Genomic DNA, 12187 nt, shown 5'->3' with positions numbered 1-12187 from the left:
TTGCTTGAGCCCAGGAGTTTGAGGTTGCTGTGAGCTAAGACCACGCCACGGCACTCTAGCCTGGGCAACACAGTGAGACTCGGTCTCAAAAAAAAAAATAAAATGAATGCTTCTGCTCCAGAGTAGATCTCTAATCCATAAGCACTTTTGGAGTACAAATCAGAAGGGCTAAATGAAGATACTCTATATAAAACAACATGCCACACATTCTGATGTTAATGGTTATGTTCCCCTAAATTGGCAGGAGCAGTCATGGAAAATAGAGTTGTAAGCATAAAATGGTAGGGTGAAGAAGTAGATAATGGTTTACGTAGTTTTCAAAGACCAGTTGACTATGTTCACAGTTAGATTGTTTTAAAATAATGCCACTATGTTTTAGTAGAAACACTGACATAGTAAAGTTAGCCTGGTTATTTTTCAGGACTTTAGTTTTCCTTATATTGTGACCGTATTTAGCACATCTTAGAATAGTTGTAAAATAGTTAAGATTTCATTTAAAAGGCCTCAAAATTGCATAGGCATTGTTAATTCAAGTAAGCTTATCTCTGTTTCTAACATTTTAAAAGTGGATCCTACTGAACAAGCATATGCTTGAAATGATTGAATCATTTGAATTTTTAGGTAAGAAACCTAGGACCAAAGCACCCAAGATTCAGCGACTTGTAACTCCACGTGTCTTGCAACATAAACGCCGGCGTATTGCTCTGAAGAAGCAGCGTACTAAGAAAAATAAGGAAGAGGCTGCAGAATATGCTAAACTTTTGGCCAAGAGAATGAAGGTAAGCCTAAGATTTGGGGGAAGAAAAATCAGGGTGGCTTTGGATTTGCATTTTTAAATCTGCTTTTTTATTCTGTTTAGGAGGCCAAAGAAAAGCGCCAGGAACAGATTGCCAAGAGACGTAGGCTGTCCTCTCTGAGAGCATCTACTTCTAAGTCTGAGTCCAGCCAAAAATAAGATTTTTTGAGTTAAATAATAAATAAGACCATATTCTATATCTGCTTTACTGCCTTTTCATTGATGGTATAACAAGAAAGTTAGAAAGAAAATGTATGCAGCAATCCAGTGGTAGACAAAATCAGAGACTGACTTGTGTGATAGAAGAGAGAGACGGTCAGGATGAAGGACTTCTTTTGAGGGGATGGGTGGCTCAGGAAAAGATTCTTGGTGTAAGACATCTATCTGCCTTTTCAGAAGGGCATCAAACAGCTTAAGGGAAATAAATGACTAGGACTATTCATCTTTTATACAGTTTATTTTGAGGAATATAGCTTTTTAAAACATCTGTACACAATTTAATACATAAAAAGTGCCCTTGTGAAGATGGACATCTGTCATTTTTTAAAAGATAGCTTGTTAAGGCATGGTTTTGATGGATACCATTTTTAAACACTTTTCAAGGCCTTTTAAACCAGTGCAAATTTATTTATTGCATTAACAAAGCTTTTCAATTCTAGTGAGTTGTTATTTGTGTTTTTCTCTATTTCACGCTCTGGAAAGGTGACCACACCTATATAAGAACATTCTAGCATCAATTAAAAATGAACAAAGGCAAAGTATTAGTATGTTTTTCTTAATGTGCCATAGTTTCTATAGTAACTATTCTAACACAGACAAGAGCAGGATCTTAAGGCACAGCAGGTTTTATGGTTGACAGATGTAATACAAGCTCCTTACTTGCTATAATTAGTATCTATTTTAACTGTAGGTAATATGCAGCGCCTAAAGTAGTGTTTCACAATCTAAATGAACATAAGAATCACCTAGGGGTCTGGCTAAAATGCAGATTGAGGCGTAGGGCCCCACACTTTGTTACTAATAAGGCCAATACTACCGGTCCCTGGACTAGTAAGATCCTTTGACAATAGTAAAAAATCCTCATTGCTCTTACTATGTGGTGTTAAAAAGTTGCATACATGAAAAAAATCTTAATCAGCAATTAATATAAATTGATTAACTTAAAAAGCAAAAGGGGGAGATGTAGTGTTATCCAAAGCAAAAAGGACTGATGATACAGCCACAGTAATTTAAAGGCCACAAGGCAAGTCTGGTATATGACCTGGAGTTCAGTACTAAGCAGTACCTGGTTGATTGTGATGCACAAAACATGAGAACCACTCTTTCTGATTTCAAGGAGTATAGCTATGAAATAAGCTATAAAACAATAAAGGTCCAATCTTGTACTAATGTGTACCAGAAATGTAAAACGGTAGCAACTGAATATCCTGAAGTTATGGGAGCCTGTTAATTCATATTCATTAGTTGAGTCAATTAGCCATGCGTGTTGTAATCGACCTGCAACATGCACCTAAAGATAAATCCAGCATCAAACCCAAAACCAACATAATCTGGACTAAATTGAAAGATTGCTTTTAGAAGTTACCAGGATTAAAGTTTCATTCAGTGCTACAAATCATTCTAGACATTTCTAAGTCTTTCCATAGATTAGTGATTTTTTTTTCCTGTAAATTTTTAGTGGTACTTTTTTTCTGTGGTTGGTCTTGGGAAAAAGCCTTTAAGCAGTTTAATACAAGAAATCAGTTCTTAACATCCAAGTAGCAGCACCATGCTAAGGTTTTCAAGGTATAATTGCTGAAAGTTATTTTAAATGTTATTTTAAAAAGTATTAGGAAAGATAATTTGGTATAGCCTAAACATGTAAGCTTCATTATAGATTTTTTAAAAGGGAAGTGCTTTGGTAAATAACAGTTGTGAAGACTACAGAGAAGAAATAAAAGAATACTGGAATTCTAAATATCACAAAGATGCAAGTTAATCCTACAGATCTCAGGAAGTTTAATGTAACAGACAAGCACAGCAAATTTAATTTTTCATTTTATTCAACCTCAATTTTTTTATATGCAAGGTAATTCCAAACTTTGTTGGGTCAGTAAGTGTTAATTAAGTATTAAAACTAGTACCAGGCCTTAAGTTGCAAAATATATACTCTGTGACAGTGCAAAAAATCCATTTTGAAGGTAATGAAAATTGTACATAATTTCTAACAAGTTATTTCGCTTTGCATTTTCACAATAAATTCAGACTACAATTCTGCATAGGTCAGAATAACCCTGAAATGTTGAAAGACTGGTACAATAACTACAGTTTTTAAAAGGTTACACCAGGTAGAAAAGAGAGTTGTGCTGTTAACTCCACCACGTGGAAGCAAAGTTTTTGTGTCAATGATTTAATCATCTGCATAAATTTACTGTAAACGCACACATAGAACCATTGGCTTCTTAAACCACACAGAGTGTTAAGGCAAACTTGTTCCTAAGGGATGTTTTTAACAAAAGGCATGATAAATGTCAAAGTAAGGCATGTGAGGTCATGATTTTCTTAAACCTACTGGCAACAAACTCAATAAGCTTTAAAGTTTTAAGACTTAATTGATTCAACCTTAATTAAAAACAGTATTTACAAATGCACAATTTACTCACAAGCATATAAATCTAAATATTATACAAGAATAAAACAACTGTGCAGTGCAAGTTTATCCCACAGGTTTTAAAAAGTGACTAATACCAACAATTTATGTGCCTGAACAAAGATTTCAGGTCCAATGACATACACTTTAGCATTTAAAGCATGTTCTGATTAATTTCATTAATTATTAGGAAGCTGATTTAATTTCATTTTAACTGTCTGATGACTGGCTCATTTATTCCAATTTTAAAGCTGTTGCAAATTAAGGTATTGGGATGAGGATGGAAATAACTGTATATTCAAGATACAATCCCATTAAGCAAGATAATACATGATATGAAAGGTAAAGATACATTAAATGCAAAGTCAGAGGGAAAGGCAGTTGTCATCAGACTTTCAGGTAATTTTGAGATTAATGACTACAGATGAGTTTAACAGTAGTCATTTATTTAATAGTCAATGGGACCCTTTCAGAAAACTATTGCAACACTCAATCTAAGAATTTTAATAAATATACATTATAATATGGCTGTATATACACATACCTACACAGCCTCACACATATACACACATAAACAAATAGTTGCTCTTATAATTGAGAAATTTCATTTGTTTTGGGGGTTAGGCAAGTTTAATTTGCCAGTCCCCAAACCCAATAGCTTCAGATATAAACAAAATGCCTCTAATGAATATGGTTTCTCATTATTTCTATCTACAACAAATACTGAGAAATTCCATAGTTTTCAGCAGAGGCAGAGAAACAGTTCAGGAGTTGAAAATTTTCAATGTCAATAAACTCTGGGACATTTTAATGACATTTTACATTTAGAGATGATTCAGTATGAATTACAATTCATTATATATTGCCCCCAAGAATTACTTCATTTCAGTTTTCACCATTTCCCAGGATTTGGAAAAAACCTTGAATGTTTCCAGATTGACTCTATTCCCCCAGCCTTATGTGTTCAAAATTCTAATGGATCTCTTTATTTAAATGAGAGGTGCTCCGAAACACTTCCTGCACCACTCCACACTGATACTCGGTGGAGCATCAATTTTCTGCAACTTTCCAAGAATCTCTGAAGGCAGACTGTTGTATGCAATTCCATATTCATCATCAAAAGCCTCTGAAAGAAATTTTCAAAAATGTAGTTGTAATTTGTTAATAAACAAAAGCCATTCATTTAAAAATGATACTGAGTCAAATTACATAACTACATATTTAAAGGTAGAAATCCTTTTTTTGGGGGAGTAAATTTAATTTTTTTTGGAGATGGGTCTCACTATGCTGCCCAGGTTGGTCTCGAACTCCTGGCCTCAAAGTGGTTCTCTCACCTCAGCCTCCCAAATTGCTAGGAGTACAGGCATGAGCCACCATGCCCAGCTCTAAATGTAGAAATCCTTTTAAAGGCAAGTGAAGTATTGGCACATACCATCTACAATTTTTAAAAATTACTTTAGAAAATAAAACTAAGAAGTTGCTTCAGTAATCCCTTATTAACTACTTACCAATATCAATATTCTCTCTTCCTAGAGACACTAATGATAAGAAGAGGATTTCTCTGTACAAACTCCTATAAAACAAATATATTTTAAAAGTTAGTGGAAAAATACTATGAAAATAACAGATGCATGTTTTTTTTAAATGGTGAAAACAGACTAAGTTCTGTAATCTAGTTAACAATAATGTATGTACATCAATATCCCGGTTTTGATATTACACTATGGTTATATGAGATGTCACCTTTGGAGGAAGCTGGGTGAAAGGTACACTGAACTCTGTATAATGTGTACAACTTCCTGTGAGTCTCTATTTCAAATTAAAAAGGTAAAAAGGAAAGGCTAATGGGCATAAAGCTTCACACCAATAACAAAATGGCTCATTTTAACTCTATTATAATAATTTTTTAACAATATAAGTAACATAACTTTTAAATTTCTAATTAAAATGATCAACACATAAGTGCACACATAAGAATAACATCTATTGGATGTTGGGCAGGGGGAGGGGGGAGGAGGGAGGAGGGGAGGGGTATATGCACACACAAATGGTGCAATGCGCACTACCCGAAGAATGGACATATTTGAAACTCGGACTTAGGGGGGAAGGGGGTCAAAGGCAACATACGTAACCTAAACATCTGTACCCCCATAATATGCTGAAATAAAAAAAAAAATATGCAAAAGCAGAGTCTCCTCTCATCTTTTGCCACTCTACAAAGTAACAGATTAATTTATGAGTAAAACCTGTGAACACAACTGTGAAAGGTGGTATGGTCTCTGTATTATTAACCCAATAGCAAAGGACAAATCACCTTTATTTGGTTTGTGAATATAAAAATTTCGCAAATGAAACATTAAAAATGAGCTTCACGACTCAGTTGTTAAAAATAAAGATGAGAGGAAAATTTAAGAACTGAACTGATTTACATAGGAAAAAATAAGAAGGTAATGCTGATTCTAATAACATTTCATATAGCTTTCTTTAGAAGCTTCAGAAGCTGTAACATGACATTTCCAATATTACTGCCCTTATAAACTACAGATGCTTGAAGCAAGCTACTCTAGATTCTGATGGTCATCTCTACCTCCAACTGTAGAGATTACAAGTGGATCCATCCATTTTATTATCAATTCTTTATCTATTACTTCTGAGATTATATTCAAAGTTGCCGTGACTGAAGAAACTTGAAGGGGACCCTGGAAACATCAGTAATGTTTGATATAATTGATTACGCCACCTTTTCTGAAGCTTCCACTGCAAAATTCACTTACACGGAGGGGGATGAGTACTAATCCAAGCATGTTAGCAGATAGTAGTAACAGGGTCAGAAGAGCTCCACATCCTTTTAGTTCACTGCTTCTATCACTTTCCTAAATTGTTTCTACTACTAATCCCATATTCTTTTACATCCAACAAGAAAAGAAGTGTGGGTACCACAGAACCTTAGCAAGTAGTACATATATATATCAATGTTAACTATAGGTTTCCAGTGAATAGCAGCAATGTTTCCAAAAGACAGTACATTTTAGACATCCATGAATTATTTTCTTAATCTATTCCCCCACTTTTATTATATGTATTTGTGTTCAAGTATGAATGCATATATCCGTGTAGCACTTTTTAAAACAATCAGATGTTTTGCAATGTATTTCTTTTACAAGTAGAAATATTTTAAAAAGTAAAACAACTTTTTAAAAAATGGAATTATTGAGTGGCATACCAGGCAAAAAATACTGTATTATTACCTTTGTCTTTTCATGTCTGGTTTCATTAGCTGTGAAAGCAGGATGATGGGTTTAAGAACATCATTATGCTGAATACTCTGCCTAATGGTTTCTACTAAAGTGCTTGTTGCTTGTTGTTCCTCTGACAGGAGAGACAATTTCTGTTCAGAATCTAACAAAAAGAACACAGTAAATAAGTTTTTCTCAATTATTAGAGAAGTTTTTTACCAGAGTTGTGGCATTTTCTATTATGCTTATTCAATATCACCTCCCCCTTACTAGTAAAATTATGTGGCAAATGTACTCAGCTAGAAAGAATTTTTCCTGCTCCTATTTTTCAGATAGGAGACCTATCCCTCTGCCCTTCTCCCCCAACTATGCCTGAGGCTGGGATGTGAGGCAGCCATCTTGCCACCACAAAGTGTTATTTACTGAGAGTAAAGCAGACAACAGAAAGGGCTTGGGTTCCTGATGACAGGACTTGCTTACCAGTCCTAGACTAATACATAAGTTTTTAAAAAAATTTTATTTCTTAATTGACAAAAACTGTATATATTTATGGCGTACAACATGATGTAATTCATAACTTCTTTATGTGAAAGAATAATCCTTACCTGTTTAAGCCTCTTATTTTCTATTAAATACAACAGAATCTAATCCTAATTAATTGAAGAGTAATTCTAGAACTATTAACAAACATTTATAGACTTCATGGATTATAAAAGTACTTCAAGCTGGGCAAGGTGGCACATGCCTGTAGACCCAGCTACTCAGAAGGCTGATGTGGAAGGATCCCTTGAGCTCAGGAGTTCAAGACCAGCCTGGGCAACATAGCAAGACCCAGTTTCAAGAGAAAAAAAAAAAGTGTTAGTGGTAGAGTGAATTGAATCATACTAACATTAAACATATACAAATTCAACAACGTGGGCTTGGCCTGGAAAAAGGGAAAACTAATAATGCAGGTAATTTCAGAAGCCATATGATTTTATTTACATCCACATTAGCATGAGATGGGAAATGTATCCAATAGGTCTTCAATCAGCCTGATTTTGAGTGCCTGTCTTAAACAATGTTGTATTATTCACATAATACAACCCCTAAATAAAGGCAACGAGTCATACTTCATGTTCAACCAAAGAAATAGCAAATTTCTCTTGCTAGGATAACAACAGGAAATACTGGCTGCTATGGGTTTTGATCCTCTACCTGCTAAATATAATATGCAATTCCACTGTTTGACATAATTCCCAAATCATACGATTCACCCATGTTAACAGAGATACCATATTTGGGTTAGGCTCTAAAGTCACAGCATAGCATGTAAATCAAGTCTATTTAAACTCTTATAATTTAGGAGGTAGAAGATCTAGGATCAAAACCCACAGCAGTGCTATTTCTTTGGTTGAACACAAATATACTAAAAACCACTGAATTGCACACTTTATTTTTTAATTAATTCATTTTTTTAGAGACAGGGTCTTACTCTGTCACCCAGGCTGGAGTGCAGTGGTGTAATCACAGCTTACTGTAACCTTGAACTCTAGGGCTCAAGCCATCCTTCCACCTCAGCCTCTTGAGTAGCTGAGAACACAGGTGCACACCACTGTGTGCTCAGCTAATTTTTTTAAAAAATTTTTGTAGAGCCAGGGTCTCTCTATGTTGCCCAATCTGGTGAATTATTTTGGCGATTCTGGGTCCCTTGAATATCCATATGAATTTTAGAATAGGCTTGTCAATTCATGCAAAGAAGCCACCTAGAATTTTGATAGAAACTGCATTCAACTTGCAGTTCAATTTAAGACTACTGTCATCTTAACTTTTCCAATCCATAAACATGGGATTTCTTTCCATTTAGTTATTCTTTAATTTCTTTCAACAATGATTTCAGTTTTCAGAGTGTAAGTTTTGCACTTCTTTTGACGAATTTATTCCCAAATATTTTATTCTTTTTAATGCTATTCTAAAGGAAATTATTTTCTTAATTTCAATTTGGATTATTTGTTTAAAGTGTATAGAAACACAGTTAATTTCTGTATACTAATCTTATATCCTGCAACTTTGCTAGACTTATTTATTAGTTCCAATATGTTGTCTGTATGTGTGTGGTGTGTGTGTGTGTGTGTGTGTGTATGTGTTTGTGTGTGGAGTGTGTATTCCTTAGAATTTTCTGTATACATGATCATATAATCTGTACGTAGAGATAGTTTTACTTCTTCCTTTTCAGTTTGGATGCCTTTTATTTTCTTGCCTAATTGCTCTAGCTAGAACCTCCAGTTAAGTAAAAATGGCACAAGCAGACATCCTTGTCTTGTCTCAGTACTTAGGGGAAAGCATTTAGTCTTTTACCATTAAGAATGATATCAACTGTGGATTTTCATAGATGCCCATTATAAGGATGAGGAAGTTCTTTTATATTCCTAGCTTATTGAGCATTCTAAAGAAAGGGTGATGGATTTTGTCAAATGCTTTGGCTGTACCTACTGAGATAATCACATGGATTTTGTCCTTTATTGAGATGATGTATTATACTAATTGATTTTTAAATGTTAAACTGAAACTGCATACCTGGGATAAATCCCACTTAGTCATGGTGTACGTCCTTTTTCTATATTGCAGGATTCAGTTTGCTAATATTTTGTCGAAGATTTTTATGTCTATATTCATAAGTGATATTGATTTTGGATTTTCTTTTCATATGGTATCTTCAGTTTTTTTATCAGGGTAATACCATTCTTCTCACCAAAATCTCCACTGTTTTCGAGAGTGCTCTCAGGCTTGAACTTCTTCACACTGTGTTCCAAATAAAGTCATTTCCTTTAGGGAGAGTTTCACAGCTCTCTATTTTTATGGTCTGTCTCTTTTTCTAGGCAAAGTCTCTAAGCCACTACTGCTCTGGAGCTGGGGCTGAGAATAGTGGCCCTTCTCTTAGAGTAACACTCTTGCTTTATGAGCAGGGTGCTGGATGGAGTTTTTTCAGCTTGCCTCTCTCCTGGCATGAAATCTCTAACCTATGAGTGAGCTGCAGTGAGAACCGGGGACCCAGTATTCTCAGCCTGCTGCCACAACTGGGGTACAGCCCCTGCCCTATGAATGGTGGGTAAGTGGAAGGACTGAACCCCCATCTTTGGCCACACTCATGAGGAATTTAGCCTCTGCAGTACAGAGCTGGAAGGATGAGAAATGCTAGCAGCCTCCTTTTCCAATGGAGATGCTATAGCCCTTGACTAGGAGCTGTGGGTGTGGGGAATGGGGGAAAGCTGGGGGGGATGGTTAGCAAGTTGTGGCTCAAGCACCTCAGAAACTTGCTATTTTTAATAAGATATAGTAGGTATTTTAAAAAAATAAATGTTTCTTCATTTGCTCTATAGTCTTAGGACAATTTCCAAAACGTTAGTTTTTTAAAAAATAATTTTCACTAATTATGGTTGTTTCAATGGGGAGTGGGTCTGCAGAGTGCCTCATATTGCCATTCCAGAAATCATCTCACTTAATTCTCATATGTCTTTTAATGTTATATATAGGCTAATTTTTCATTTAAAGCACCCAATCATGTAAAGAAACATGGCCATTCTTGAGAGTGCCAAGTTTTATTCCCACCACAAATTTCAGAACATCTGAAACTACGTGTCTATTTCAAAAGATACAGGAAAACAACTAAAGAAATGGCAGTTCTAATTCTATTCTTTCTAGCATAAATTTCAAGGTTATTCTACTCATGCCTAAAAAGTATTCAAATACCATAACTGAAACCAAAAATTAAAGGGAGAAATAGTTTATAATATATTTAATCATAATTTGTGACTGGCATACGCCAAGGGAAACCATTTTTTTCCTTCTTGTTTTAAGTAAAAAAAATTGCAAAGTAGTGACAGATTGTTGAAAAAAGTACAAAACAGTATAAAATAAAGATTGAGTTTTTCCATTTCTTTTCTGAGTAGCCAGTATTAAAAGTTTGGGAAATACTTTATGCATATATTCAACATACAGATAATACATTTTTGGTTTTGTGGTTTTATTTTTCTACAAGAAAGGGAAAAGGTTATATATTGTTCTGTAACTTGTGTTTTTTCACTCAATATATAATGGAATCCATCCTTTCAGGTACCTATTTTCAAATGATTCTCATTCTTTTTCTTGGCTACCAATATTTTATAGTATGAATTTACCACAATTCGCCTGTTGAATATTTACATTAAATTTTTCTATTATACAAAATCCTGCAGTAAACATCCTTGTATTAATACAAACAGCTCCGTACCATATTTCTGTAGAACAGAGTTCTCCAGTTGCAATTCCTAAGTTTACAGGGTATCCACATATTAAATCTGGATACAGTTTGCCATATTGTTGTTCTCTAGAAATTTATCATTTTATACTTCTAACAGTATATCAAATTGTTCTTCCTTCTACATCTTCAACAATATTGAATATTATTAATCTTTAAAATTTTTTGCCAACCTGATAATTACAAGTTTATATTTTCCTTTTTTAAAAAACAAAATTGTATTTCACTAAATACTAATGTGAATCAACATGTTTTCATACATATAGGTTATGGAGTGAATTGTGTCCCCCCAAAATTTGTATGTCGGAGCCCTACCTAAATGCAAATGTGACTGTATCTGGACATAAGGCCTTTAGAAATAAATAAGGTTAAACAGAGGACATAAGGATGGGGCCCTAATCCAATATGACTAGTGTCCTTATTAGAAAAAGAGACATCAAGGATGCATGCACACAGAGAAAAGGCTATGTGAGGGTACAACTAAAAGGCAGCCATCTCCATGGCAAGAAGAGAGGCCTCAGAAGAAACCAAATCTACTGATACCTCAACTTTGGACTTCCAGCCTGCAGAACTGTGAGAAAATAAATTTCTGTTGTTAAAGTCACCCAGTCTGTGGTATTTTATCATGGTAGCCCTAGCAAACTAATACAGTTTGTAAGCCACTTAACATTTTTTCCACGAACTACCTTAATATCGTTTGCTCATTTACCTACTGGATTATTTGTGTTTTTCTTATTGACTCATAAGGCTTCCAAATACACAAATGGTAACTCTTTAAACCTCTTGCAAAAATATGTTCTAAATATAAGATTAAAAATGAAGGCAGAATCTCTGAGACTAGCCTGTACCCATCAATATAACTGAAATTATGATCCTATACCAATACACTTAAATTATTCTTCCACTATATAGAATTTACTCTCAAAATACCCAACCAAATTGGTACTTGACAGAAAAATCACAGAAAAACTACTCAACTTCAGTTGAGACCTGTCAGTTATTTAATATATAGGTCAGTATAATACCAAATCAATTTGAATTAACTGAAATTTTTTAAAATAAAGCAAAATAATTTGCTTTCCTCTCTTTAATTCTAGAGAAATTTAATTCTGTTTAAGTCCATTCTTTTTATTTTTCAGTAGTCTATTCTTATTTACCAAATTGGTACTTGACAGAAAAATCACAGAAAAACTACTCAACTTCAGTTGAGACCTGTCAGTTATTTAATATATAGGTCAGTATAATACCAA

At 34.3% G+C, this 12187-nt stretch overlaps 2 protein-coding genes across 2 annotated transcripts in view; one reads left to right on the top strand and one right to left on the bottom strand.

Annotated features, from left to right (window-relative positions):
- The first annotated feature begins 581 nt into the window (after positions 1–581).
- On the top strand, positions 582–992 carry RPS6 (ribosomal protein S6). Its single transcript, XM_012665048.1, has 2 exons — positions 582–779; positions 860–992. Exons 1-2 carry the CDS (start codon positions 588–590, stop codon positions 953–955), a joined length of 288 nt encoding a protein of 95 aa, XP_012520502.1. The 5' UTR covers positions 582–587; the 3' UTR covers positions 956–992.
- A 3022-nt stretch (positions 993–4014) lies between these two features.
- Positions 4015–12187, bottom strand: part of DENND4C (DENN/MADD domain containing 4C) — a 103242-nt gene continuing 95069 nt past the window's right edge. The window contains exons 30-32 of the mRNA XM_012665047.1: positions 6674–6824; positions 4934–4998; positions 4015–4551 (exon numbers count right to left, since the gene is read on the bottom strand). Coding sequence (XP_012520501.1) covers positions 4415–4551; positions 4934–4998; positions 6674–6824 — 353 coding nt within the window. The 3' untranslated portion in view covers positions 4015–4414. The remainder of the gene's footprint in view (positions 4552–4933; positions 4999–6673; positions 6825–12187) is intronic.

Source organism: Propithecus coquereli, unplaced genomic scaffold (genome assembly GCF_000956105.1).
Source record: "Propithecus coquereli isolate 6110/MARCELLA unplaced genomic scaffold, Pcoq_1.0 Scaffold95, whole genome shotgun sequence".
Classification (NCBI taxonomy): domain Eukaryota; kingdom Metazoa; phylum Chordata; class Mammalia; order Primates; family Indriidae; genus Propithecus; species Propithecus coquereli.
The sequence above is the reverse complement of the archived record's forward strand: the minus strand, read 5'-3'. Positions and strand labels throughout refer to the sequence as shown.